Raw genomic sequence first — 27,972 nt, forward strand, 5'->3', positions numbered from 1 at the left:
TTTGAATATACGGCTCCTTATGTATATTTTAAAAATAATTTACACTCAAAATGCCATTTGATAATTTTATTTTTTTATAAAAAGTGAATGAAATTAACTTTTTTTTTAAATGTAGTGTTTGCCCATGTTCTTTTAACTTGGCTCCATGTACTGGTGGTGATTGTGTAGCTCGTCATAGTGATTGGCTGGTGATCTCATCCCGATTTCATCATACTCACTGTGAAAAAATAACAAGGACTTTGATTATCGCATTTTGTGAATATGCATATCTTGCATAACCCCAGAGATTGTTTGGCATACATTACCTTTGTGATTGTATATTATATGTTGCGTAAGTGATTGTATATTGTACATAACCTGAGTGATCGTATATTGTACATTATTTGAGTGACTGTATATTATACATTATCTGAGTGGTTGTATATTATTCATTATCTGAGTGATTGTTTATTATAGATTATCTGAGTGATTGTATATTATAGATTATCTGAGGGATTGTATATTATAGATTATATGAGGGATTGTATATTATAGATTATATGAGTGATTGTATATTATACATTATCTGAGTGGTTGTATATTATAGATTATTTGAGTGACTGATTGTATATTATAGATTATATGAGTGATTGTATATTATAGATTATATGAGGGATTGTATATTATAGATTATATGAGTGATTGTATATTATACATTATCTAAGTGATTGCATATTATAGATTATCTGAGTGGTTGTATATTAAAGATTATATGAGGGATTGTATATTATAGATTATATGAGTGATTGTATATTATACATTATCTGAGTGATTGTATATTATAGATTATATGACGGATTGTTTATTATACATTATCTGAGTGATTGTATATTATAGATTATCTGAGTGGTTGTATATTATAGATTATTTGAGTGACTGTATATTATACATTATCTGAGTGATTGTATATTATAGATTATATGAGTGATTGTATATTATAGATTATATGAGTGATTGTATATTATAGATTATTTGAGTGACTGTATATTATACATTATCTGAGTGATTGTATATTATAGATTCTAACATGACGTCCTTCAAATGCTTTGAGTACACACCCGTGGTAAAATATGAATATATTGCCAGTGCTGTTCCGATTGTACTCCCACGTCATATGCTTTTTTATGAATGAGATACCCGACGTCATAGAACAATGACGTTAGAATGTCAGCATTTTACGGGAAAATACACGCTTGTGAATCCGAAAATCATCACAAGGAAACATACACAAATGATGCTAAAATGTGGCAAAAGCCCTTTATTGTACATCATATAAGACATATAAATAAATTATCATTCAAATTCATCCAAAACTGTCTAAATACATTATTTTAAATAGTTTAAGCATGTCACTAATGCAGTTTGCTCCGTTCTTTTACGCTAGTTTATTAGTGCGTTTATTTATGGGAACGGCAAATATTTGCCTACACCTAGAGCGCTTCGATCCAAAAGAATTGCCGTATGTGTCCTATCAGAATCGAAATAATTCATGGGGGCTTGAATATATCTAGATTTTACCACGGGTTGTCCCTTTATGCCGATATTTTACCCCTCGCTATCGCTCAGGGGTAAAATATTTGTCATAAAGGGCCAACCCGTGGTAAAATCACGTTATATTCAAGCCCCCATGAATTATTTCTTAATTATATGAGTGATTGTATATTATAGATTATATGAGTGATTGTATATTATAGATTATATGAGTGATTGTATATTATAGATTATATGAGGGATTGTATATTATCAGATTATTACATGGCATTTTTCATATCGCATGTATTATCAGCCCTAGGTTCAATATCAGCCCAAGAGCCGCATGGCTCGAGGGCTGATATTGACCGAGGGCTGATAATACATGCGATATGAAAAATGACATGTTATGATCTTTTTATCATATGCTTCAACAGTAGAGTAAAAATAACAGATTCATATATTGATCCTTTGACCGAAGTTTAAAGAGTAAAAAAGTTCACGGCCGTCGGGCCAAAAATTTGATACATTCAATATGAAATCTGTCTGTCATATGCCTCAACAGAGAGAGAAAAAAAACCATTTAAATATGGACGAATGGACAAAAAAATAATTCAACAATATACATCATGATCATTGTTTGGAAAAGTCAACTTTTTAAAGAAACTTTCTAAATTATATTTCAGAAAAACTTAAAAAATGCATTTATTAAATAATTGTTCGTTTTGTTTTGTTTTGTTTTGTTTTTTATTTTTATTTCTTTATTATTTTAAACAATTATATACTTTCCAGTATTCAAATAATTGTTTTGTATACTACTTTGTAATGTTTTTCACTGAAAACGTAGCATTGAGGTGTATTTTCCGGAATTAGCCGAGTATTACCGGAATGCCATGTGATAACGTTACGGAAAGGCATGTGATAAAAATCGAAGCATGTGATAAACTTTTCATATCAGCCCGCTAAGCACCAATTCGAAAAATATGGAATTTACGTCAATTTAATGCTTTTATCATACGGTAAAATTTATATGTTATTTTGTCTAAGTATATGATAATATAGATTATATGAGTGATTGTATATTATATATTATCTGAGTGATTGTATATTATATATTATCTGAGTGATTGCATATTATAGATTATTTGAGTGATTGTATATTATATATTATCTGAGTGATTGTATATTATATATTATCTGATATCTGAGTGATTGTATATTATATATTATCTGAGTGATTGTATATTATAGATTATTTTAGTGATTGTATATTATAGATTATATGAGTGATTGTATATTATAGATTATAAGAGTGATTGCATATTATAGATTATCTGAGTGATTGTATATTATTCATTATATGAGTGATTGTATATTATTCATTATATGAGTGATTGCATATTATATATTATCTAAGTGATTGCATATTATAGATTATCTGAGTGATTGTATATTAAACACAACCTGAGTGATTGTATATTATAGGGTTATTGCATGAATATTAGGAAATATTGTCCCGAATATAATTTTATATTGCACGAGCTTGCGAGTGCAATATATGTTCTACGAGAGACAATATTCCCCAATACTCATGCAATAACCCTTTTATTGTATAGTTATATAATATTTGAAAGTAAAAATTGATTTAAACTAAGATTTTGTCATTGATGACGTCATGAATTTTGAAGATTTTTTGCACTAGTGCAATATTAGAATTTATTGCACGCTAACTTTTGGTTACTTTCTGGGGGAAATATTATATTGCTATGCAATAATATAGATAATAAAATATTCTAAAATATTTCTTAAATTCTACTTGGGACAATATTCCCCAATATGCATGCAATAACCCTATATTATCTGAGTGATTGTATATTTTACATTACCTTAGTGATTGAATTTCATATATTACCTGAGTGATTGTATACTATACATTAACTGAGTGATTGTATATTATAGATTATCTGAGTGATTGCATATTATAGATTAACTGAGTGATTGTATATTATATATTATATGAGGGATTGTATACTATACATTATCTGAGTGATTGTATATTGTACATAACCTGAGTGATTGTATATTATAGATTATGTGAGTGATTGTATATTATAGATTACCTGGATGATTGTCTGCTTTCAACTGTATGTCCAAGAGAAAGTCCTAAAAGACAGAAATATATTCAAAAGATGTTAGAATTTTGTTGCAATTTTTCATATTTTATTCCTGAAAACACAATATTTATTTCAGAAAATAATGTGCCTTCGCAAGGATGGTAGTAAATGCAGGACAGGAGAAGTTTATTCGCCGATTCTCCTGGATTTACTCTATTTTGAGTGCATACTGTTCCATCAATTTCCCTATCTTTATTTTGTAAATTCATAACAGATTTATCAGATTGGAACAATTCAGTTTTAAAAAACCTAACACTACTCTATCGCCAGCTTTAGAACTAACCATTATTTTGCTGCATGGGAGTCTGTTGTTTTTTAGAGCAACCTATAACAAAAAGTATATAAAACAGATGAATATACCACTAGGCACAATAAAAACATCAAAACTAAGAAGGAGGAATATAACTATGACAAAACAACTATTCTTTTATTAAATAACACGTACTTGATCCAACCAAATATCCTGGTATTAAGGTAACCCGGAAACGGAACTTTGAAATAAGTTGGACACTTCTTAATCGCACATTTCAAATCATACTTATAAAGCAAGACAAAAAAAACATAACCTACTAAATGTTTGTGTATTTGTTTGAATGTGTACATACATGTATATATAACTGTTAACCAATTTATTTCTCAAGATTGGGGAACATACAATTATTTGATTTTCATTTTTTTTCATTTAATGACATTCTTATTGTGTTTCATTTCTTTCATGTAACGTCAGTTCACGTTGTATTGTTGTTATGATTATGATAATGTTCAAATTGGTAAAACGCGTTTTTCTTGTGTCCTTAAATATATTTTACCTTGGTTTCTCAGTTTCATGATCAGAATCACAAGAATTGTGATAACAATAGCCAACAGAATGCCTAAAACAGCTCCTACGATTGAGGCAACATTACTGCATGACTTCATTGTACATGTATTCACATTATCTAAACGTAAATAAAATAAAGGTAAAGAGATGTATATCACAACCACAGGTTAGATCCTTAAAATAAAGTTAGTAATTTTCATGTTTCTCTCCCAGTCTTCCTCTTCCATAACCACTCCAGTAGCTGTCTAATGTAGTGTTATGATATTGTAATATTTGTATTTATTTATGTTGGCATAATTTGTGTTGTATGGCCTGATAGTTGTTTACAGAATAATCTTAGAACTGTGCAGTTTAGAAATCACTTGAATAATTACAGAATGATTGGAACTTTCCAGAATGATCCTAATAAAAGATGCGTTATATAAACTCCTACATTTTACTAGAAACTTCCATTGCAACTTTCTAGGATGTTCCAGTATAGATTGTTCTAGAATTTTCCTTGACAATTATATATATATACAGACACTAAAGTTAAACGCTCACTCTTGGATTTGGACTTAGACATCGATAGACATTAATATTCATAGCATTTGGATTGACATTTTTATTCTGCAAACAACATCATACTGGATTGTGACCGTAATATTCAGATTGGATTCCCAAAGATATCCGGATACAGATAAATATAAAAGATTGGACTCATATTTTGACAGTTAAGTTGACAGTAATATTTGTGTAATACTTCTTGTAAACTTTTGTATAATAAATATTGTTAAATTTTATTATTGATTTGTGTCTTTTGTTGGCTACAATTTAAAGGCGATTTCTGGCCGTAACAGAAATTTGGGGCTCGTCCGGGATCCTGAAAATATCATATTCAAAATTTGTTTAGTAATTTTTATTGTAACTAGCCAACAAAATTCTACAAAATGGCATTTGATGCAGGTAAATTTTTGAAAACGCCAGACCTGGAGGGGTTTGATTATTTAAAGAAAGAGAAATTAGTGTTGCTTGCTAAACATCTGAAATTAGATTTTAAAGTATCTATGAGAAAACAAATTAAAAAAAAATTTGGTTATAGACAAATTAGTTGACGCAGAAATATTAGATGAAGAGGCTCTTGAACTTAAGGTCGAAAATATTGACGCCTTAAAATTAAAACAGCTTGAATTAGAACATGAACTCAAATTAAAAGAACTGGAGATAAGAAAAGAAGATGAACTAAAATTAAAACAACATGAATTTAAATTAAAACAAGCAGAACTGGAAATGAAGAAAAAGAAGATGAATTTAAATTAAAAGAACTGGAAATGAAGGAAAGGGAGAAAATAAAAGAACTTGAAATGAGAGAAAGGCTAGAGATGGAAAAACTGAAAATTGAAATGATCAAAGAAGAAAGCAACTCTAAAGTCCAGTCGAAATCAGATTATTTTGATGCAGCAAAAAATATACGTTTGGTTCCCAGATTTTGTGAAAAAACATATTTTCCACAGTTTGAGAAAATTGCTCGTAATTTGAATTGGCCAAAGCCGTATTGGACTACAATGCTACAAAGTGTTTTTGAGGGTAAAGCCGCTGAAATATACTCTGCACTTCCATCAGAAAAAAGTTCCGATTATGACACGGTAAAACAGGAAGTTTTGAAAGCTTATGAGCTAGTACCAGAAGCATATAGACAGAAATTTAGATCTTATAAAAAGTTTGATTCACAAACCTATGTGGAATTTGCTCGGGAAAAAGAAGATCTATTTGATAAATGGCTTACGTCAAGGAAAACAGATAACAATTTTGATAACCTAAGACAATTGATGTTATTAGAAGAGTTCAAACAATGTGTCCATTTAGACTTAAAAACACATTTAGACGACAAAACTGTTGGGACAATTCACGATGCTGCTGTAATTTCAGATAATTATACCCTTTCACATAAAAGAAGTTTCAAGGGTCAAAATGTTAATACTTCAAGTGGAAATTACAAAAATCAAAGCACTGAGCGTACTGATAGTAAGCCTGTTGCACAGAATAAGAGTCAGTCCAATTATAATATGTCTAGTCCAAAATTTGATACTTTTGAGAAGAAGTCACTGATTTGTGCTTATTGTTAGAAAAATGGTCACCTGATGGCTGATTGTTTTAGACTCCAGAAGAAGAATGAACGAGATAATAAGCCGAAGTCCAGTGCTTGTACGACACCTTATATTACCAGTACGTTGGAATGTCTTGCGAGTCAGGCTTTTAAGTCCAGTTTTTGTGATTACATGGAGGAATATAAACCCTTTATGTCTGATGGGTTTATTTCTATTGTTGATGATACCACTCTTCAGCCTATTAAGATTTTACGGGACACTGGAGCTTCTCAGTCTTTATTGTTAGAAGGTGTGTTGCCTTTGTCCGAGAAGACTTCTGTTGGTGCCTCCGTTTTGTTACAAGGTGTCGAGTTAGGTTTTATAGATGTTCCTCTCCATCGTATTTATCTGAAGTCAGATTTGATAACTGGACCAGTTATTGTGGGTGTTCGTCCTAATCTCCCTGGTGAGGGTGTTACATTATTGCTAGGAAATGATCTAGCTAGGAACAAAGTGGTTGCTGAACCAATTGCTACCAGTGAACCAGTGGTGGATGTTAAATCACCTGAAGATGATGCTGAATTGTATCCAGCTTGTGTTGTTACTAGGGCAATGGCTAGAAAACAACAAGATGAGAATTTGCAAGAAGACCAGTTTGATTACATGGACCTTTCTGACACTTTCCTAGCTGACATTGAAGGTCCTGGTAGCTCAGAAAAGGCCATAATAAGATCACCTAGTGTTAACAAGAATGTTATTATGCCATGGCCAGACGTAAACAGCCATTCATTAGACCGAAAGAATTTATTCGAAGAACAACATAAAGACCCTGAGGTTCTCCAGCTCAACCAGCAGGCGCAACCACAGGAGGAAGCTGACAAAGTGGCCGAATGCTATTACCATCAGGACGGCATTTTGAAGAGGAAGTGGAGGCCTCCTGATGCTACCCCAGAGGAGGAATGGAGAGTGGTATACCAAGTGGTGGTGCCTAAAGTTTATAGGCAAGAAATTATTGGTCTTGACCATGACACCTCCTTGGCTGGACACTTAGGTATAAGGAAGACTTGCCTTAAGATCTTGCAGCATTTTTACTGGCCAAGACTTAGAAATGATGTTGCAGAATATTGCAAATCATGTCATATATGCCAGGTTGTTGGTAAGCCTAACCAGAAAATACCACCAGCACCACTTCTGCCTATTCCAGCCTTTGACGAACCTTTCAGCAGAGTTCTAATTGACTGCGTTGGACCTTTACCGAAGACCAAAACTGGAAATGCGTATTTATTGACGATCATGTGTACATCCACTCGCTTTCCTGAGGCTATTCCGCTAAGAAATATCAAGACACCTACTATTGTCAAAGCACTTATCAAATTTTTCACATTAGTAGGACTTCCTAAGTCTATACAGTCCGACCAGGGATCAAATTTCATGTCAGGTTTATTTCAGCAAGTCGTGTACCAGTTAGGGATTGCTCAGTATAGACCAAGTGCGTACCATCCAGAATCTCAAGGTGCCTTAGAACGTTTTCACCAAACATTGAAGAACATGATTAGAACTTTTTGTCTTCAATTTGACAGAGACTGGGATGATGGAGTTCACTTTCTACTTTTTGTAGTCCGAGAGGCTGTTCAAGAATCCCTTGGATTTAGTCCCTTTGAGTTGGTATTTGGCCATACTGTAAGGGGACCGTTAAAATTGATTAAGGAAAAGTGGCTTACTGAACATACTGACTTGAATCTTTTAGACTATGTATCTAGATTTAAAGAAAAATTGTATACTGCTTGTCAAATTGCTCAGAAAAACTTAAAAAATGTACAAAACAAGATGAAAATATGGTATGATAAAGATGCCAGGAACAGAGTTTTTGAGCCTGGTGATAGGGTACTTGTATTTTTGCCAGTCCCTGGATATCCTTTACAGGCTAAATATTGTGGTCCTTATACAATAGAGAGTAAAATCAATGATTTGAATTATATTGTAAAAACTCCAGGCGTAAACAAAACAGAGTGTGTCATATTAATATTTTAAAACCATATTTTGAGCGTACTAATGAATGTGAGAGTAAACCAGTTGCCACTTTAGGCATGGTTAAATTTGAGAACAATCATGACAAACCAGATGTAATTGAACCACCTTTTATTTCTAAAACTTTGAAAGAGACAGTTAGATTGAAAAATTCAGAAATTTTGTCAAATTTAGACTCAAAACTTGCACATCTGTCTTTTGATCGTAGAGAAGAAATAAAAACTTTGGTATTTTCTTTTAAAAATCTTTTTCCAGATGTGCCAAACAAAACCACTGCTGTTTGTCATGATGTTGATGTAGGAGATGCTTCTCCAATTAAGCAACATCCTTATCGGCTCAATCCACTCAAACTTGAAGCTATGAGAAAAGAAATTAAATATATGCTGGACAATGAAATTATTGAGCCGAGTAACAGTGAATGGAGCTCTCCTTGTCTCCTTGTGCCAAAAACCAGATAAAACCTTTCGTTTCGTGACTGATTTCAGAAAAGTAAATTCAGTCTCAAAATCTGATTCCTATCCGATTCCAAGGATAGACGATTGTATTGACAACATTGGTCAAGCAAAATTTGTGAGCAAATTTGATTTGTTGAAAGGTTATTGGCAAGTTCCATTGACACAGAGAGCTCGTGAAATATCAGCTTTTGTTACACCAGATGGCTTATTTCAATATACTGTAATGCCGCTTGGCATGAAAAGTGCACCAGCTACATTTCAAAGAATGATCAATAATGTTATAAAAGATTTAAACTGTTTTTATGCTTACATTGATGATCTAATTGTATGTAGTGATAGCTGGGAACAGCATTTAACACATTTGTATAATACTTTTGATAGATTGTCACAATCAAATTTGACAATTAACCTGGGTAAAAGTGAATTTTGTCAGGCAATTGTTGATTATTTAGGGCATACAGTTGGCCAAGGTCAAGTGAAACCTATTATGGCTAAAGTGGAAGCTATTTCCAAATTTCCTCCTCCTACAAATAGAAAACAACTTATGAGATATTTAGGCATGATTGGATTTTACAGAAAATTTTGTTCAAATTTTGCTACTGTGGTTCAACCATTGACTCATCTTTTACGAAAAGATTCTAAATTTATCTGGAGTGAAAATTGTCAAAACGCTTTTGAAAATAGCAAATCACTTTTAATTAATAGTCCAGTTCTGATTACTCCAGACTTTGAAAAACAATTTAAACTTGCCGTTGATGCAAGTGATGTAGGAATTGGAGCTGTTTTATATCAAGAGACAGATGATAATGTTGAGAAACCTATATCATATTTTTCTAAGAAATTAGATAAACATCAGAAAAATTATTCAACTATTGAAAAAGAGGGTTTTGCAATGTTGTCAGCACTTCAACATTTTGATGTATATTTGAATCCCACTGTATATCCTATTCTTGTTTGTACTGATCATAATCCTCTCACCTTCATACATAAAATGAGAAACAAGAATCAGAGGTTGACTAGGTGGAGTTTATTGTTACAGGAATATGATGTAATTGTAAAACACATTAAGGGTAAAGATAATGTAATAGCAGATGCTTTATCTAGAGCTTATTAAAACACTTTGTATATACTATGTATTTTTGTTCATATTATTCATGATAAGTTTTTGTTACACTAAAACTTCTTTTAAGGGGGGAGGTGTTATGATATTGTAATATTTGTATTTATTTATGTTGGCCTAATTTGTGTTGTATGGCCTGATAGATGTTTACAGAATAATCTTAGAACTGTGCAGTTTAGAAATCACTGGAACAATTACAGAATGATTGGAACTTTCCAGAATGATCCTAATAAAAGATGCGTTATATAAACTTCTACATTTTACTAGTAACTTCCATTGCAACTTTCTAGGATGTTCCAGTATAGATTGTTCTAGAATTTTCCTTGACAATTATATATATACAGACACTAAAGTTAAACGCTCACTCTTGGATTTGGACTTAGACATCGATAGACATTAATATTCATAGCATTTGGATTGACATTTTTATTCTGCAAACAACATCATACTGGATTGTGACCGTAATATTCAGATTGGATTCCCAAAGATATCCGGATACAGATAAAGATAAAAGATTGGACTCATATTTTGACAGTTAAGTTGACAGTAATATTTGTGTAATACTTCTTGTAAACTTTTGTATAATAAATATTGTTAAATTTTATTATTGATTTGTGTCTTTTGTTGGCTACAATTTAAAGGCGATTTCTGGCCGTAACAGTAGCAATGTCATATTTCGACCTGGGACGGTTTAAAGATCTTGAATTATTGGGGTCACCGGCTGCATGTTTGGTTTTATAGCTTTGTTTATTTTTCTATACGGAAAATCTCCTTCTATCAATATTTCTATATTGACAGTAAATTATTTTCACGGCCCTTTAATTTTTCGCTCTCAAACCTTTAAGTTTCTAGCGTTGAAAGTTCATGAAGAAAAGTTTCTATACTAGTATAATAAAATCTTTATATCTAATTAATACTATTTCACATCAGTCGTTTTGCATAGACAAAATTTGAAAACAAAGATCTTTGATTATAATTATGTTCTAGTTTATTATCATAATGGTAGATAATTCACAATGCTGCATAACAACAAAAAAGAAAAGGAGACTAGATCTGATATTTAGGTTAAACGACAGAACATTACCTTTTTCAAGGCAAGAACTATTTGATGGGTAAATGTGTACGTCAACTACAGCTCGACTGAAAAGTCTGTTGTCTGTCAACTCGGTAGCCTGTAAACAAAAGCAGCGAGTATCGATGGGTATTAAAAAGAACATATATTAAGTTAACGACAAAATCTTGGAAATTACACAAACATTGGAAATAGAAATTACGTGTAGTGGTGGGTTGTTCGTCTCTTATGTTGTGTCATGTGTACTGTTGTTTGTCTGTTTGTCCTTTTCATTTTTAGCCATTATGTTGTCAGTTTATTTTCGAGTTATGAGTTTGACTGTCCCTCTTATATCTTTTGTCCCTCTTTTATGTAATTACTAGACAAAAAGGTGGTAATTCTGTACTGGAATGGTTGTTATTGAAATCTGTTTTTTTATAGTTAGGACATTATTCTAAATTACGGAATATATCTCCTCCTATAAAACCATCGCTTCCATGTTTTGAATATTCAAAAATTGTAGTAATGGGCATTTGGTGAAGTAAATAATTGATCATTGATTGTATAATCGTCGCTATGCAATATTAATCAAGACCATACAAATCTGCTCTCGGTGAGTTTATAACTGATAGTATTGAGGTAGATGTCATCACAAAAAAAATTAACTTCGGCAGAAAAAATTCTATAAAAGATGAAGAATTTTGACCTCTTTCTCGACTTTCACCTTCATTATATACGAATATTTCCATCAATTCAGCGATTCTTCCAGTGGGGGGATCCAGAAATTTTCATAAGTGGGGGCCCACTGACTGACCTAAGAGGGGCCCGCTCCAGTTACGCTTCAGTGATTCCCTATATAAGCAACCAAATTTTTCCCAAAAAGGGGGGGGGGGCGGGCCCCCTGCCCCCCTAAATCCGCCACTGTCTTCTGACTTCTCTTACCTTAATGATGATTTTCAAAATATTAACGTCACTGCTACCTAGAGGTTCAATCTGCGTTACCGATACACTGGAAAATGTTCCGGTGTTGGTCGTATTTATCAGGGTAAACTTGTCTTTATATCCCGGGGGCAATGCTAAATGTAAATACATAAGAAAATGTAATCAAAATAGAATTTACATAATATTTCGATCTGCTGACCAGTATTAAAATAAGATACAACTATCCAATGTTTAATGTGACACCAGTGTCAATGTTGAATGTCGCACCTTAAACAAATATTTTTTTTTAATCACCAGCCTAGTAGCGAATACTTTAGACATGAAAATACGGATATTGTTTTGTTAAAAGTGTCTGCTACACATTTTTGGAAATCATTTCATTCCAAGGAATATATCTCCCTCGTGCTAACCTCTCATTCCTTACCCGGCTTGGAATATATTTTCTTTTCCTTTGTGTAAGCTGTTATTTTATTTGAATTTTCAAATATTTTGTTATCGAGCTTCGCTCAAGAGACATGTATTGTCGAAGTGCTTATCGGGTGTATGAACATTGTTATAATTTATGTTGTTACTGCAACTGTCGTTACCTCAGCTAGTAAACTGTTTAACCCGTTGGTATCAACAAATAACTAGCCAGAACTAGTATCTAATTAGCTGTTACAAAATTTTGAAAATTATTAAAATTTAGAAATCTCCCTCATGCAAAGCTATAATTCCGTACCCGGCTCTTGCTATACTTTTTGTCGTTTATGGTTTATAAGCTGTTAATTATTTTAGATGATTTTTGGATTTTCAAATATGTTTGAGCGTATTTTGGCCTCGATCATCACTGAGGAGATATTTATTGTCGAATTGTATTGCAGAAAAATTAGTACCGTTAATTATATTATCTTTATACCTTATACACACAAAAAAACTGTAGATAGTGTGTTTTCGCGTCGGGTTTTGTTTGCAACTTAGGCCTCTATAAAGGCAGTTGAATTTTATTTGTATTCGTAATTAGCGTTTAATAGTTTTGTACATTAATACTAATAAATGAGACCTGAACGGTCCGGTAGAGTTGATTTCTCGGTATATTGTCTACCAAAAAGAATAATGGAAACCCGATAAAACATTCTGATACGGTTATGATGTAAGTAATTTCTACACAGCAGGAATCTTTCATGATGTAAGATGTACCTTAAAGGTTGTTGTCTTTCAATACTTACTTTCTACAATACTCAATTGTATACGAGCATTTAAAGTGTCCTGGTCTCTTGCTATTATGGAATTTATTATACTCTGGTTTTCAGCTCCTGTTAGAATTAGTTGTGCTGTCTAGGGAAAATGACTTTTATAAGATTCATATGCACTGTACACATAGAATGTTACCCTTTGTAATTTTCTGCTTTGATATCATATTTAAAAAAAGCGTTTTTGAGGTATTGCATATGCAAAATAGTGTCCCATACCGGCTGTACTGTTGTCATTGGATGGGTTAACATTTACATTTAAAAGTCTGTCCTGTCCCGTCTGTCCAGTCCGTCCGGCACGTTAGTATCAAACATTGGTTTCCGTTTTCTAACTTTAGATTGCCTCAGCAAAATATATTAAAACTTAAAACACCATACTTATAAAGAAAAACATTAAAGCAGATCAAGTTAGAAATTGGTTTGCAAAACTTCTGCTATTCATGAGCTATGCCCCTTTATAGAAGGAAAATTGCTAGATCTTTCGTTTCCGTTCTATTACTGTAGTTTGTCTCATCCAAATGTTATGATCTTATACACAATGCTTATAATCACAAAACCTTAACTACATGAATCCTTTGGCGTGTTTTGTAGACAGGTGTTTGTTTTTACGTGGTTTCCATGGTGTTGACAGTTTATTTTCAGCATCACTTACTCTCCCAATAGTGATTGACAGTGTATTGTAAGAAAATGTTTTTAAAAGTGAAATTTAAAGTTAGATTAAATCAAGGATCTGTATGGTCACTATACAAATCGTTGATTAAATGTAGTGCCTGAGTTTCATTTTTTCATATGTTTTTAGTAGTCAATTTTTCTGTATTCTTTTCTCAGTTTTTGTTATTATTGTATCAATACTTGCAGTTGAATGACGTGATATTTCCGACACATAGGTTGGATTGAAACACACATCATCCACTTGGAAGCAGCCATTGTAGTAAAAAACTGGACCAAGGTCATCTCCATCTGACACGTCAATAGTCATAGTAACAGTGCTTGTGTGTCTGAGAGAACTATTTGTTGCTTGGTCCTAAGTTTAAAACGTAAATCAATCGACATTTGACATTGAATTCGATGTTGAATTAAGCAGGACAAATCTTTAAAACAAGTCCGATATCAATTATGTTTATTAAATGGGAAGTTGCTAAACATAGACTTTTACACAATTCCGTTTATTACAATATATTCAAGGTTGACATAACATTTCAAAATGATTACTTTGTAATTTGCCTTTTATTCAGCTATAACATCAGGTTTAACCGCTATTTTTCTCTCTCAGAAAATGTCAATTCATAAATATCGCAGTTATTTTTCAATTGTTCTCTGACTGAAAGCTTTTGACTTTGTCGGTTTTCTGGATTTCCCCTTTTTGAATTTGTCTTAGTGTGCGATATTTTTTAAACTAAAGGAGAAAGTTAGATAAGACCCTAGAATGGCACCGCACCTTTTTTTTGTTTTTTAACTTAAATTACAAATGAGGATTTATTGACAAATATCACAATAAATCATAACTAAGACAGTTACTAGATATGAAATAATCCTTTTGTTGAAAATTAAAGAACCTGCGTTTTATTCATGACGCCACAAGTAGTATTTAATTAGATTTTCCTCGAAAAAATTAGTGAAAATGAGTAAATTTCCATTGCATTTTGAACAGGAAACATAGAGCGTCGACAAATATCTTTTAAAATAATGTTTTACATTTTACTTGTCTAACTTGAGTATTTAGTTTTGTCGACGCTTGTGTTTTATGTTTGATGATCCTAAATGTGGTCGAAATCAGGCTGATTTTGTCAAATTTCGCAAAATCTCCTATCTTGTCTTTTTTGAACTGTGATACTCAACGCTTTAGAATAGAACTTTGACACATATAGTTCTATTTAACTTTCTTATATGACTTCAAATCAACTTAAAACATGTTTTATCTCATAATATTTACTTTTATGATCGGGGCCAAATATGGGCCTTACCGAACTTACTCCTTTCACTTTGAGGATGATAGATATTGTAATATACTCAGTATAGAGGTAAAATCTAGTTTTTCTCATGATTCAATGTTCAGAATAAATATAAAGAACCATTCGTCAATCTGTCATTAAGCTGGCCACATGGAATTTAAATGCATTTAAAAAAAACAAGAACGGACAGTCACATTTAACATATACTTACTGTCGCAGAAATTCGAAAAACATATTTTTTTACTTTTTCAAAATCCAACGTAGACTTAATTGAAATATCTCCGAGCCGTGGTGTTGCTATTTGAAATTTGTCAGTTGCATCATGAAGACCTATAGTAGATTGTGTCTGCAATAAAAAAACAACTATTGTTATTAGTTTTAAAAATATGGAATGTTAATATCTAAATAACAAGAAAAACTGTAAAAGTAATCCACATACTGAACTGATGTTTGCTATTTTTCTTCTATGGTTAATGATTGCCTCTTGTTTAAAAAAAGTAATCTCATGCAGATGTTATACTGTTTTATATTTCCTGATATCTTTGATAACTAATTATACTGTTTTATATTTAAGTTTTATCAAATTATAAATATGGACTTTAACCAAGATTTGAGATAAGTAAAGCTTACCTTTTTGACCAATATGTGAATATATGTTAGATGTGAAGATAACCCTGTTCTTTTGGATTTGCATTTCCCTAGGAAAGGAGACTTTTTTCATAATCAGCCTAGCGTATATTATACATTAGTGCACTTACTACTCCATCTCCAGGCATTATTCCAAAATGTATATCTTTGTTCGTATTAGCATCCAAGTCATACGCAGCTATTCCTCTGAATATTGTTGTTCCTATGGGTGTCAACTAAAAAATGATATATCAACTTGTTATCATATCTCATCAAATACTTATATATGTACTTAACATTAAGAAATTGATAACGATATCGCTAAGAGACGATAAGCATCCACGACATCGGTTTTAACATTGTACGTCATAGACTTTGTATGCCCTCCTGCATCATGTGAATGTATGATTGAACAGCTTTGATCCATTCAGATTCCGTTTTAGCCCATCTTGTTTATCCCATGTTCTGGCAGAATTCTCAACTGTCTTATTTGTTGTTAATGTTGCTAAAGTCTCCAGTTATAACACGACAGCGGACATTTGTAAGAGAATATTGAACAAACAAAAGCCGTTGTTTTACATCATTAAGAGTAAAAGTCTCCCATACCTTCTTGTAAGTGACAATCTTGGATGCAATTGCTGTTGAGCAGGTATTGAAATTACAGGTGTAGTTTTATCATTGAGTTAATCATAAATTGTTTTCTGAACTTTTTTTGGTTGAAAATAATGTTAATATTGATGGAACCGAAATCCTGTAAGCGAATTCTACAGGAAAAAAAAAACTACATATCCTCATCATTGGAAGTAGTTTTTACGGGTTTGAACAGCCTTTGGATAGCAATTTTGTATGCCTTATTCTTAAGTCCTCAAAATGGTAGGAAAACATTGGGCTGATAATTAATATGATAATTTAAACTTATTTGGAAAGAAATCTTCAATATTTCACTTGCATATTATTTTTCTGAATACCTTTATTGTGAACATAAGTCTAGGATTGTTCCGATTTTCTAATTATCTTATTATCTAATTTGTGTCTTTTGTCTTTATGTTAGTTGTTTTGTGTTGATATAATGAGTTAAACTATTCCATTCTTAATCTAAAAGTTTGTTCTTATGGTGTGCTGTCACACCACTGTCTCGTATTCGGGGTAAGGTATAGCGGCCTGAAACATGTTAAGATCCGACACATTACTAATGTTCCTGTTCCAAATTAGGAGCATGTAATTAAATGTTTGTTGTTGATTGCTGTTCTTCATATTATTTCTTTTTATATTTTTCTCAGTTACAAATCAGGGCGTGTTTTTTTTTAATTTGAATTGTTTAACATTTGTCTGTGATATCTGGCACAAACATCTGATAAGGCTGGTCAGGCCGTTCTGAAGCCGGTAGATGTTTACATCCTCTTTATTTAGACTTTGTTAGACAACTGTGTGAGTTGCAATCATTTAGCAACTCATAATTTAATAAGAATATATCAGTTTATAGTTCCTATTCAATATTATCCACGAATGATCGATCAGAGAAAGCAATCAAACATAATAATACCCCAAACTTTTCAAGTTTCTTATAGGATACTCCCGAAAACAGGCCTTGTCGTATTATCGCTGATAATTTAATTAAAGGATATCTGATAAGAACTTGTAAGTACGAGTAAAATAGAAACGATTTGGTTGATATAATGTCACAGGGACATCGGCTAGCTAATTAATAGACACGAAAATCATTCAAATGTCATACAACTTTGATAGAGTTGAGATTAAACAGGAAACAGAACTGACCTCATTCACACTGACGTAATATGGGGTACCAGAGAAAATCGGACTGTTGTCATTGATGTCTTGTACATCTACTGTTATCAAGAAAAATGTAGAAGATGTCGAACCCTGAAATAATAAATGTTTACTTTTGTTAATTTGTGTTTTCTGTATCAGGATTTGTTGAATAATTTTATAACTGCAAAACATAGTTTTTGTTGTCAGATTTTGTCAATTATAGTTATACAAAAAAGTCCCATAAATTGTAAAACGTTCTGTTTGTAGCCTGTAAAGACTGCTCTGAAAGTGAAAACTTAAAGTTGACCGTAAAAAATGTTTTTGTTGAAGTTCATGAAGATTTGAAATATTCATTCGTGTTTAAAATTTGCAGATAGAGATTTAACCAAGATATTTATTGTTCGTACTCCAAAACAAATAATCGTCACGTCATTGTTTTAACTTCCATTGTTAGGGGCTTTTTTAAAACAATTACAACGATTTAGTGTACAATTTTGAAAATATTACCGAGAATGCCTTAGATTCTGAAACGGAGAATATCAACAGTATTAAAGCAATTATTGTTTCTTTAATGCTTTATCTCTATTTTTATTTTAAATTTGCGATACATAATTTTAACAACAGTAACTCACCACTCGTGTACATTGGACTTGCATTTCAATTACATCTGTATCATCAAATGTAGTTGCTGTCTGACCCTATGAAAAATCATTTATAAGTTCTGAAGATAATCCAAGTCAAGTTTTGATAGATTTCTATGCTTATCTTATAGGTTAAAATAATTGCCTAAAATAATGCTTTTATCGATGAATTGAGTATTAATTTTGTTGAGCAGAATACTTTTGTCAACTTTAATCTACAGTAATAAATCAATAAACCATAACTGGTTTTGTTGTTTCAATAACTGTTGGTCACTAAACTACTAATATGACATCTTTATACAAATACATTTACTGCATGTCCACTAATAAACTGTTGAATAAAAATTCTAAAACAATGATCTGCTCAAAGATTAATCGTTTCGGAATTTTGGGTCATCAGTGCTTTTCAACCTCGTACATATTTGGTCATTTTCACGTATTTGTTTCTCGCGTCTTTAATGAGTCTTTTGTAGAGAAAACACGCGTCGGGCGTACACAAATCTAAGCCTGGTATATATGATGAGTTTATTTGTCTCATAGCGTTGTTTTTAAGGTAACATGATTTGAACTTACATCCCTATTCAATGGCTTAATAAGACGGACAAAAGCTCTCTCTGAAAAGGTATTCTCTGGTGGTGAAATTGTACGTGACTCTAATGAGAACTGAGTTGTCACGTTTATATTTCTGGGTGTACCAGAAGATGCTGCTATTTGTAGTGTTATACCAGTACTGCTACTGCTTCCACCAAGTATACCATTGATTTTTGTGTCAGCAATATAACTGTCTGGATTTGTTGCTAGATCTGAAGAATTTATAAAAAGTTAAAGAAGCATACAATATTAACGTTCATGGTATCTTTGTTGAAATACAAGCTTTAAGAACTATCTGTATTTATGTATTTGTTTTTAATGACAGAAATGTTACCATTTTTATTGATATGATAAGATGAATACTATTAGCTAAAGCAAGTTTGGATGGGGTTCTGTGTATTTACATTGTTTGTACAACTCTCCTTACTGATGCCATATTTTGGAATTTCCGTGACCTAAATGGTTCGCGAAAATTAATATTTTTATATATAGTATAGTAATTAGAGAAAATGTAGCATTGAGACAGGGTGCGTCGATAAGGCTTCTGTTGTTACGATTCATCGTCTAGCATCTCAATTAAAATATATTAATGTCACAGCTGAGAATGATTTCCAGTCATCATTTTGCAGTTATACGTGTACGAAACACATGTCAAATAACTTAAATTATTTACATTTGCATTTAAATCTGACTATTATTTACCGCATTACAACTTCTGAAAGTAACATGTGTAAGTCGTAATAAAACTGGAAACAACAGTGTAAAATTTAGCTTTTAGGGATATCAAGTAAAGAACTACAGGAAATATATATAATGCAAAAATGAAAGGCAAGAATACAAAAAAATACCAACGTACATTAATACAATGGCGGGATGTAGAAGTAACGAGCCACACCAAAAATGCACTAAACAGAAACGGTAAATAACTTACACAAACTAAGAAAAAGAACGCTATAACAAATACTAGTAGTGAAGATGATAAACAAAGTCAGTACTTAGAGTCTATATTGTCATGTATTATTTGCGAAGTTAATACTGAATATTTATCAACAAGGTCTTAGTATCTCCCGATGATATTTTTAGAAAAAGGAAGAGACGTTCTTTGACACACCCTTGTTCATCAACTTTTTGCTCAGACACTGGTGACGTTTGATGAGCAGTTGCACGTTTTTGCCGAATGAGTTGTTGTCAATGTATATTAAATATGCAGATGAAGTTGGTATATTGCTACTAGGTAGGTAAAATTGATAATTCCAAAATTGAAATCGTCTGGTTTGTCAGATATATTGGTACTTAAATGACAACTTTTATCAAATTCGAGGGACAAGTCGAAAAATTAGGCCGTGATTGTTGTTTTCTTAATTTCTAGTTCTGAAGAATATACTAATTGGAATCCAATCAGAAAGAGTTAATTGAAAGAACATCATCAATATATCTGAATGTGGAATTAAATGATCTGGTTTCTGTGGTCCCCTGTTTTGACAAGCGTCTGAAGGACGGTGACCAAATGTACTTATAATACTAAATACCTGCTGCACTTGCTTCGGTCAGTGAAACAACAATGGTGGGTGTTCCTCCAGAGTTACCAAATACAGCTGTTGATTCGCATGCTAAAATGAGAATGATAAATTATGCTATTCCTGGTATCTATGATGCATTCTGTAAAGTACTAAATTAGACCAAAGTATCCGTTTCGGGCTACACGGTTCTTCATGTGTAACTTTTTGCTTTATCTTATTGATGGTTTATCGGCTCAGTAACGTTTATATACGGTTTTAATTTGAAAATATTTTTACCTCAAGCATTCACTGACGAGATGACGATTGTCGAGACGTGCATCTTGGGTAGTACATTAGGTAGCGGTAATGTTATTAAGTATGTAATCTTTCTTTTTATAAGCATTTACAAACATAAACAAGAATGTGTCACCAGTACAGGAATACCCCATTCGCACTATCATTTTCTATGTTCAGTGGACCGTGACATTGGCGTAAAAACTCTAATTTGGCATTACAATTAGAAAGATCATATCATAGGGAACATGACTTTGTGTACTAAGTTTGAATTCGATTGGACTTCAACTTCATCAAAAACTACCTTGACCAAAATCTTTAACCTGAAGCGGGACAGACGGACGGACGAACGGACGAACAGACGGACGAACGAACGGACGGACGAACGGACGGACAAACGGACGAACGGACGGACGCACAGACCAGAAACATAATGCCCCTCTACTATCTTAGGTGGGGCATGAAAAATATACATGTTAATGTAAATATATCATATAAATAATTTCACTGATATCTCAATCTTTAAAATTGACAACAAGAAATACCATTACCTATTGGGGGCAATAAGAATTTTTGAGAATTTTGATACTTACGGGCAGTCTGAGAATCTGTGTATTCAAACAAAAGTATTAGAAAAAGAAAACGCAACGTTTTCATTGCTGTCGTTTGAATATGTGAAGGTTGTTATCTTCTTGATATCTAAAATGATGTATCAGGTAATTAGGATAATTTACAAGAAAACTCTCGGCTAGTCATTTTTTTGTCTAATATCAACAAATGCACACACTTACTTAATAAACCTATTCAAACTTTCTTTTTTTAATCTGCAGAAATTCGGACCGTCTATTTACTGAATGTAGAGAAAAATCAGTATTGTTTTTGTTGTATTTTGATGATAATAATAGAAAAAAACATTCTGATAGTAGTGACAAGTTTATTCAGTTTACTAAACCAGGTTAAATTCATAAGATTTTCAAGACTTTCGACATGGCTAAATAAAGTACTTTTAAAGTATTTTATTTACAACCGACCCGCATAAAACCTTTTAATCACCATTTCCACGTTTTTGTAGATTTCCCTTATCTTTATTCCTAAAAAGTTATAAATATTTAGACTTGTTTGTGTCAGGGTTAAATGTTAACCAAAATTGCTACCAGAAACCGCAGTTTCTTGCTTTAATTCAGTGTGTGCATGCGCACGGCTGTTAGCAACACTAGTGTCCTTTATAATTATATCAGCTCTTCAACGTTTATATTCGGTTTTGGTTTTCAAATATTTTGGTCTCGACCAAATTTTCTTTTTTTAAACGAAAATACATAACACCAAGGTTAATTTTAGAAAAGAGCCATCCATCTTTTTGCGCAATAAAGAGTTTCCGTTTAATGAGATTGACTACTAGTATATATGAAATAACGAAATTATCACAATAGATATAGGAAGATGTGGTGTGACAAGTCATCAGGAAAACATTTTAATTGATCTTGAGGGCAGAGGATTTGAGGTTACGAAATCTGCAGGGGGTTATGGTGCTGGTATCCGAGATCCTTTACTGTGTTATATAAAGAATAAACTATTAAGTTGTGGAACACACGATACCCCCTTTCCGCGCCATGAATCCATCCATAGTAATATGAAACGCACAGGTTACTTTCATAATTGAAAAAATACGTCATTAAATCAATCAAATACAGTCAGGATTCTACTACGTCAAAATCATCTCCCCATTACGCCAGTTCATTTTCACAGTCGTAGAAATGGAAGCCATTGTAGGGATGACGCGCTGCCGATTTTGCTCTTAAAAACCGATAAATTTATCCATATAGCACCATTACGATCCGTATATGTCAGTTGTATTTTAAAAGACAAATGTATCTACTAGCTAATGAGCATCAGTTAGTGTTCTTGTCTACATTGATTCAACTTAGAATTATTGTCTGATCGGTTGTCAGACTAAACATTTTCAGTCGTTGAAGATTATAAACCCTAGTTATCACACACAAAAAATATTTTTTTTCGAAGATATGCATTTTCATCATCCAACTTAAAAGACTATCGCCAAGTACTTTTAGTAAAAAAATAGCTATTCGAACCCACTCTTTTTTTTTGTGATTCATTAGATAGGTACTTAAGTTGACCCATGCATTACATCTTTTCGTACTGTGATTTTTTTATGTTATAAAGTCAACCTGTAGCTTTGATATATAAAAATGATAGAATCTTAAGCGAGAAGATATATCAAATACTCTTGCTTTGTGCGTTTAAAAAGACAAAATATACACCTCAGACACGCCCTAACATAAAAAGGTGCACTTCCATTTTCTCTTTTCGATACAATTGTTACCCATTTTTTGGAGTTTTTTCTCGAGTCACATAATGGAAGGGCAGACACGAAAATTACGGAACTAATAGATTAATATGTTCTCCGTCCGTGGTAATTTATTTTTGTTAAATCGGAGGTTATGCATTTTCTACACCCAACTTGATAGATGCCTATGTCGTCGACTTGATATCTAATTGTTCTGTATTACTATATAATAGATAAATTGAAAACTTATGCAAATGGTGTTTTTAGAATAAAACACTTCGTAATTGAGAAGAAAATTGTCGTTTTATTTGTTTCTATTAACTTTTAAAATTTTTGTTACTATAGTAAACATTACAGTTTAGCATTTATCGCCTTCTTTAACAAAGAGCTTCTTTTGTTCTATTTCAACTGGGTTTCCGCCTGAATAGATAATATAAATCAAAACAAATACATTAACATAATATAGTATGGTAACACTCCCTGTGCATAATCATTCAAAGACTTAGCCATTATCGCTTGTAAAATATTCAGTGCGATATGACTTCATTATATCATGAATATTGTTAAAAACTATAAATGTATCTTTTTGAAAGCTTTACATTTACAAATTGCATTTATTATAGATAATTAAAAACCAAAATAATGATTATACAATTGTAGAGGATTACCAAAAATAGGAAATAACGTGGGGAGAAATAAATAATATGATCCAACATTTTTAAAGGAAGAGTTACATCTGTTAAATGTCCAAAGATACTAGGCTTATAATTTTGTACGCCAGACGTTTGTGGCATCTACATAAGAATCATCAGTGGTGCTCGAATAAAAACAGTTGGGAAGCAAAATCCATGGCCAATACGTAGAAAAAAATAATTCCAAAAAGATGAGCATTATCAGGTTGAGGCAAAACATCATAATGGTCAGTTGCAATCTCAAAAGAACTTTTAAAACTAGAAATGTATACACATTTATAATTTGAAATCAGCTTTGTTTTGTCAAAGAAAGGGGAAGGAAATCAAAGGGACATTCAAACCGACATCGAAAATAAACTGGCAACGTAATTACAAGAAAATTAATAGACATATAGACAAGCAACAGTATCGAAAACACAACATAAACAATTAAAGACTGAGAAACACGAACACCACCAAACCTCCGAGTGTGTTCTAAGAACTTTGAAATATTTAATGAGAGGACATCCTCAATATAGGGGGAAGTGAAATTTAAGGAAAGTGCTAGCTTCTTATCATTTTCCTATGAAGCTCCTGTATAAAGTCATCCTCATCTGAATTAAGGAACAAGTCGACAATAAGTTGACCAAAGTTGGTTCCCATGGGAATGCCGATTAATTTGTTTAAATACATCTTCTATAGTAACAAATATGATGTCAATCAAGTAATCAGACATATTGATAATGTCAGTTTCAGAGAATTTTTACTATGGTTCAGAGTGTTTGTTAATAAAAGTGTCTTTGATCACCCTTTTAATGAAGCAAAGCAGGACCATCTTTTTAAATTGTCTTTTAGTGTGAAAAAAGGAATTCTTGTATGAAGTGTAGAAGAGAGGCGAAAAATACAAAAGGGACATTTAAACTCATCAGTTGAAAATAAACAATGTCATTGCCAACAATAAAAAGACCAGAAGAAAAACAACAGAATAGAAAGCTAAACCCTGAGCAAAACTAACCTCACATAAAACCAGGTAGGTCACATTCGAGGAATAGGGGACGGGACTAGAACATGTCCGTAGTCAACTGTAAAAGAGATATTCCTTAACGGTCAACTAGCTCGTGATAGCGTCCTTAAAATTTACGAAGGGACGATTTCAGCTTCACATAGTCAAATGCTATAATACTATAACAAGATGGATGAATCTTTGATTGTATGTACTCTAACAGATTTTACCTTTATCTTATTCTCGCAGCGTCTAGAATCGATGTTTTTACAATGACGTCATGAATGAATGATCTGTTTTGAATAAGATAACGTTCAAGTTTTAGGTTTTGAGTAAGTAAATAACACCGGAAAAAATACAAAATGCACTATTTTCTTAAATTTTATAATAATTAAGATTATATTACAATGTTGACTGCTGTTGACTGCTGTGCTCCAATTTATGACATTTTTTTAATTTTGTTTGTTTGCTTTGATCACACATTGTAATATAATTGAATTCTATGCAACTATCAAACAGGTGAGAGTTTTAGCTAGTTATATAACCAGGTTTAATTAGGTCTTTCCACTTTTCTGTGGAAAGACCTATTGTTTTTCTTCTGATTATTTTTTTTTTCTTCCGCCAAATTTTGCTCTCGCGATAAACATTTGTTTCGCAATATGTCGCTTAGATATTTGGTATATGATATCGAACAGTTTATGCGCTTTTGAAATTTACCCTGCGTAACCGAATACTTTTCTTTGTAGGAGTTTTCTCCCCAAACACTGTTTCCTTGTGATCACAACTCCTTCGCAACAGTAAAAGATTACGACAAATTTATTTTATAAAATTGCTCGTTATATCCTTCGCATGATTTGTCCAATTTCGACCGAAGCAATATGAACGCTCCATATGAGAGTTATTTCCCTTTTTGTATTTGAAATGTATTTTAAACTGGAACACCATAAGTGATAGAGACCTAGGATCTTTTGATATGAGGTCCTTGGTCCAAAACAATGAAAATTAGGTCAAGGTCAAAGGTCAAGGTCATATTCTAATTTTTGAATTTGTCTTATTTTCACTCATTTTCATTAACCTTATAAGATATCGACAAATTATTTTGTATAAATAGTTAGTTTCGACATGTGGTAACTAAATAATTTTAGTTGAAAGGGTGCGTAAACAATGAATGGGAGTTTTAGCCCCTATCATATCTTAAATTATGTTTAAAGTGATATCACTTATTAACCATACATATTAGAGACTAGGGTCTTTTGATTTGAAATCCTCAGTTTGTGACCTTGAAATTGAGGTCAAGGTCATAGGTTAATTTGACGTTCTAGATTTTGACCTTTGCTTTAAATTCATATCTACACGTCATAAAGCCATATGAACCGACATTTTAGACTGATTTTTTATATTTTAATATCAAAATAGATATAAACTGGTGGAAAGAAGAGAACAATTGGTTTTTAATTTTTTTTTTCTTCCCCCTAATTTTTTTTCTTGCGTGGATTGTTGTTTCATAAGATGTCGCTTACATATTTGTAACATAATATCACATAGTTTATTCGCTTTAAAAATTTACAACCGCGTGACAAAATACTTTACGTTGTCAGAGTTATCTCCCCAAACACTGTTTTCCTTGTGGCCACTACTCCTTCGCAACCGTAAAAGATTACGACAAATTTATTTTACCAAATTGCTCGTTACATATTCAGGATAAGACAATTCATTTGAACCGAAGCTATTTGGAGACTACATATGAGAGTTATTCCCCCTTTTTCATTTGATTCAAGTGATATGCATTTCTAACTGGTAAACCATAAGTGATAGAAACCTAGGGTCTTCAGATTTAAGGTCCTTGGTAAAAAAAAAATGAAAATGAGGTCAAGGTCAAAGGTCAAGGTCATGTTCTAAATTTTGATTTTTGCTTATTTTCACTGATTTTCAAATACTGTATGACATATCGACAAATAATTTTTCATAATTTGTTAGTTGCGAATGTCATTACTTGTATATTTTGGTTGAAAGGATGCGCAGACAATAAATGGGAGTTTTTGCCCACCTTACATTTAGAATTACGCGTAAAGTGATATTACTCTTTAACCAAACATATTATAGACCTAGGGTCTTTTGATTTAAGGTCATTGATTTGTGACCTTGAAAATCAGGTCAAGGTCATAGGTTAATAGGACGTTCTAGATTTTGACCTTTGTTTTAAATTCATATTAATACATCATAAAGCCATAGTAACTAACATTTTAAACTGATTTTTCATATTTCAATATCAAAATAGATCTTTACTAGTGGAAAGACCTTCAATTGTTCTCTGAACAATTGGTTTTTAATTAATTTTTATTTTTCTTCTAAATTTGGAAATGTCTGGAATGTCATGAACATGACAGTTGTTTTCAAATCGGTTGATGTGTGAACGCTTTTGATTTCGCCATGTGATAAAGGAATTTCCATTTTAAATTTCCGACGGAGATTGGTATTTTTTGTTATCATACTTAGGTAAAATCTAGATAGAGTCTTATTAACAACAATTAGGAATAGTGCTGGACTTGGTTGTATATATACATATCTGACGTTTAAAGTTTAAAATGTAATACAATATTAAAGACCAATTTCTACTTAATTGTCATGATTAGTTGTTTCAAGTTACATTGATTAGAATAATAAAGTTTTTTTGTATGTGAAATAGTGATAATGTAGGGGTGTTCAATTGAAGAGTCTTAAATGAAAATAAACATAAACATTTTCAACATTTGAAACGGAATGTTTTGATAAATAGAATAAGTTTAAATTTGATAGTTAAAACTTACCAGAAAAACAAACATAGGAAATATATTCAAAGCATTACAAAAAAACTTTTTCCTGTAGTCAAATCCCTTTTCTTGATTTAGGAGATCTTTTACTCACTTTGATATTACATTGATACAAATTATGTCAAATGCCTGTCAAATAAAAAAAAACTCTTCCGAATTCCATATCGTATGATATGGCTACCATAACGTTAAGGAAGTAAATTCTTAACTCATTGGTATTAAGTTTTTGTGACATGTTTCACTTGAATAGAGGTCGTTATTTAATTGACTTAAGTAAGTGTAATTTCACACAATTAGTAAACATCGTTCTTTTAGCTTTTACATTGACTGCGTGTAATTCACTTTAACATATCTCTATACATATTCTATTGTAACACATTGTTGTTAAACGACTGTTATCTTCCGAAATCTT

The 27,972-nt window shown here is 32.0% G+C and overlaps 1 protein-coding gene across 3 annotated transcripts; it reads right to left on the minus strand.

Annotated features, from left to right (window-relative positions):
• Positions 1–27,774, minus strand: LOC139488461 (cadherin-99C-like). 3 transcript variants are annotated; one of them, XM_071274068.1, is made up of 17 exons: positions 27,655–27,774; positions 24,981–25,043; positions 21,365–21,470; positions 20,508–20,588; positions 18,961–19,190; positions 18,379–18,444; positions 17,753–17,857; positions 16,108–16,212; positions 15,561–15,695; positions 14,254–14,421; positions 13,374–13,482; positions 12,166–12,299; positions 11,257–11,344; positions 4,493–4,621; positions 3,967–4,008; positions 3,630–3,672; positions 1–217 (listed from the first exon to the last, which is right to left on the minus strand). In XM_071274068.1, exons 3-17 carry the CDS (start codon positions 21,426–21,428, stop codon positions 133–135), a joined length of 1,584 nt encoding a protein of 527 aa, XP_071130169.1. In that variant the 5' UTR covers positions 21,429–21,470; positions 24,981–25,043; positions 27,655–27,774; the 3' UTR covers positions 1–132. The 3 variants fall into 3 exon arrangements, with proteins under 3 accessions (XP_071130169.1, XP_071130171.1, XP_071130170.1); XM_071274070.1 differs by having other exon boundaries at positions 27,558–27,769; XM_071274069.1 differs by lacking the exon at positions 24,981–25,043 and having other exon boundaries at positions 27,655–27,771.
• Positions 27,775–27,972: the final 198 nt, after the last annotated feature.

Source organism: Mytilus edulis, chromosome 9, assembly GCF_963676685.1.
Source record: "Mytilus edulis chromosome 9, xbMytEdul2.2, whole genome shotgun sequence".
NCBI lineage: Eukaryota > Metazoa > Mollusca > Bivalvia > Mytilida > Mytilidae > Mytilus > Mytilus edulis.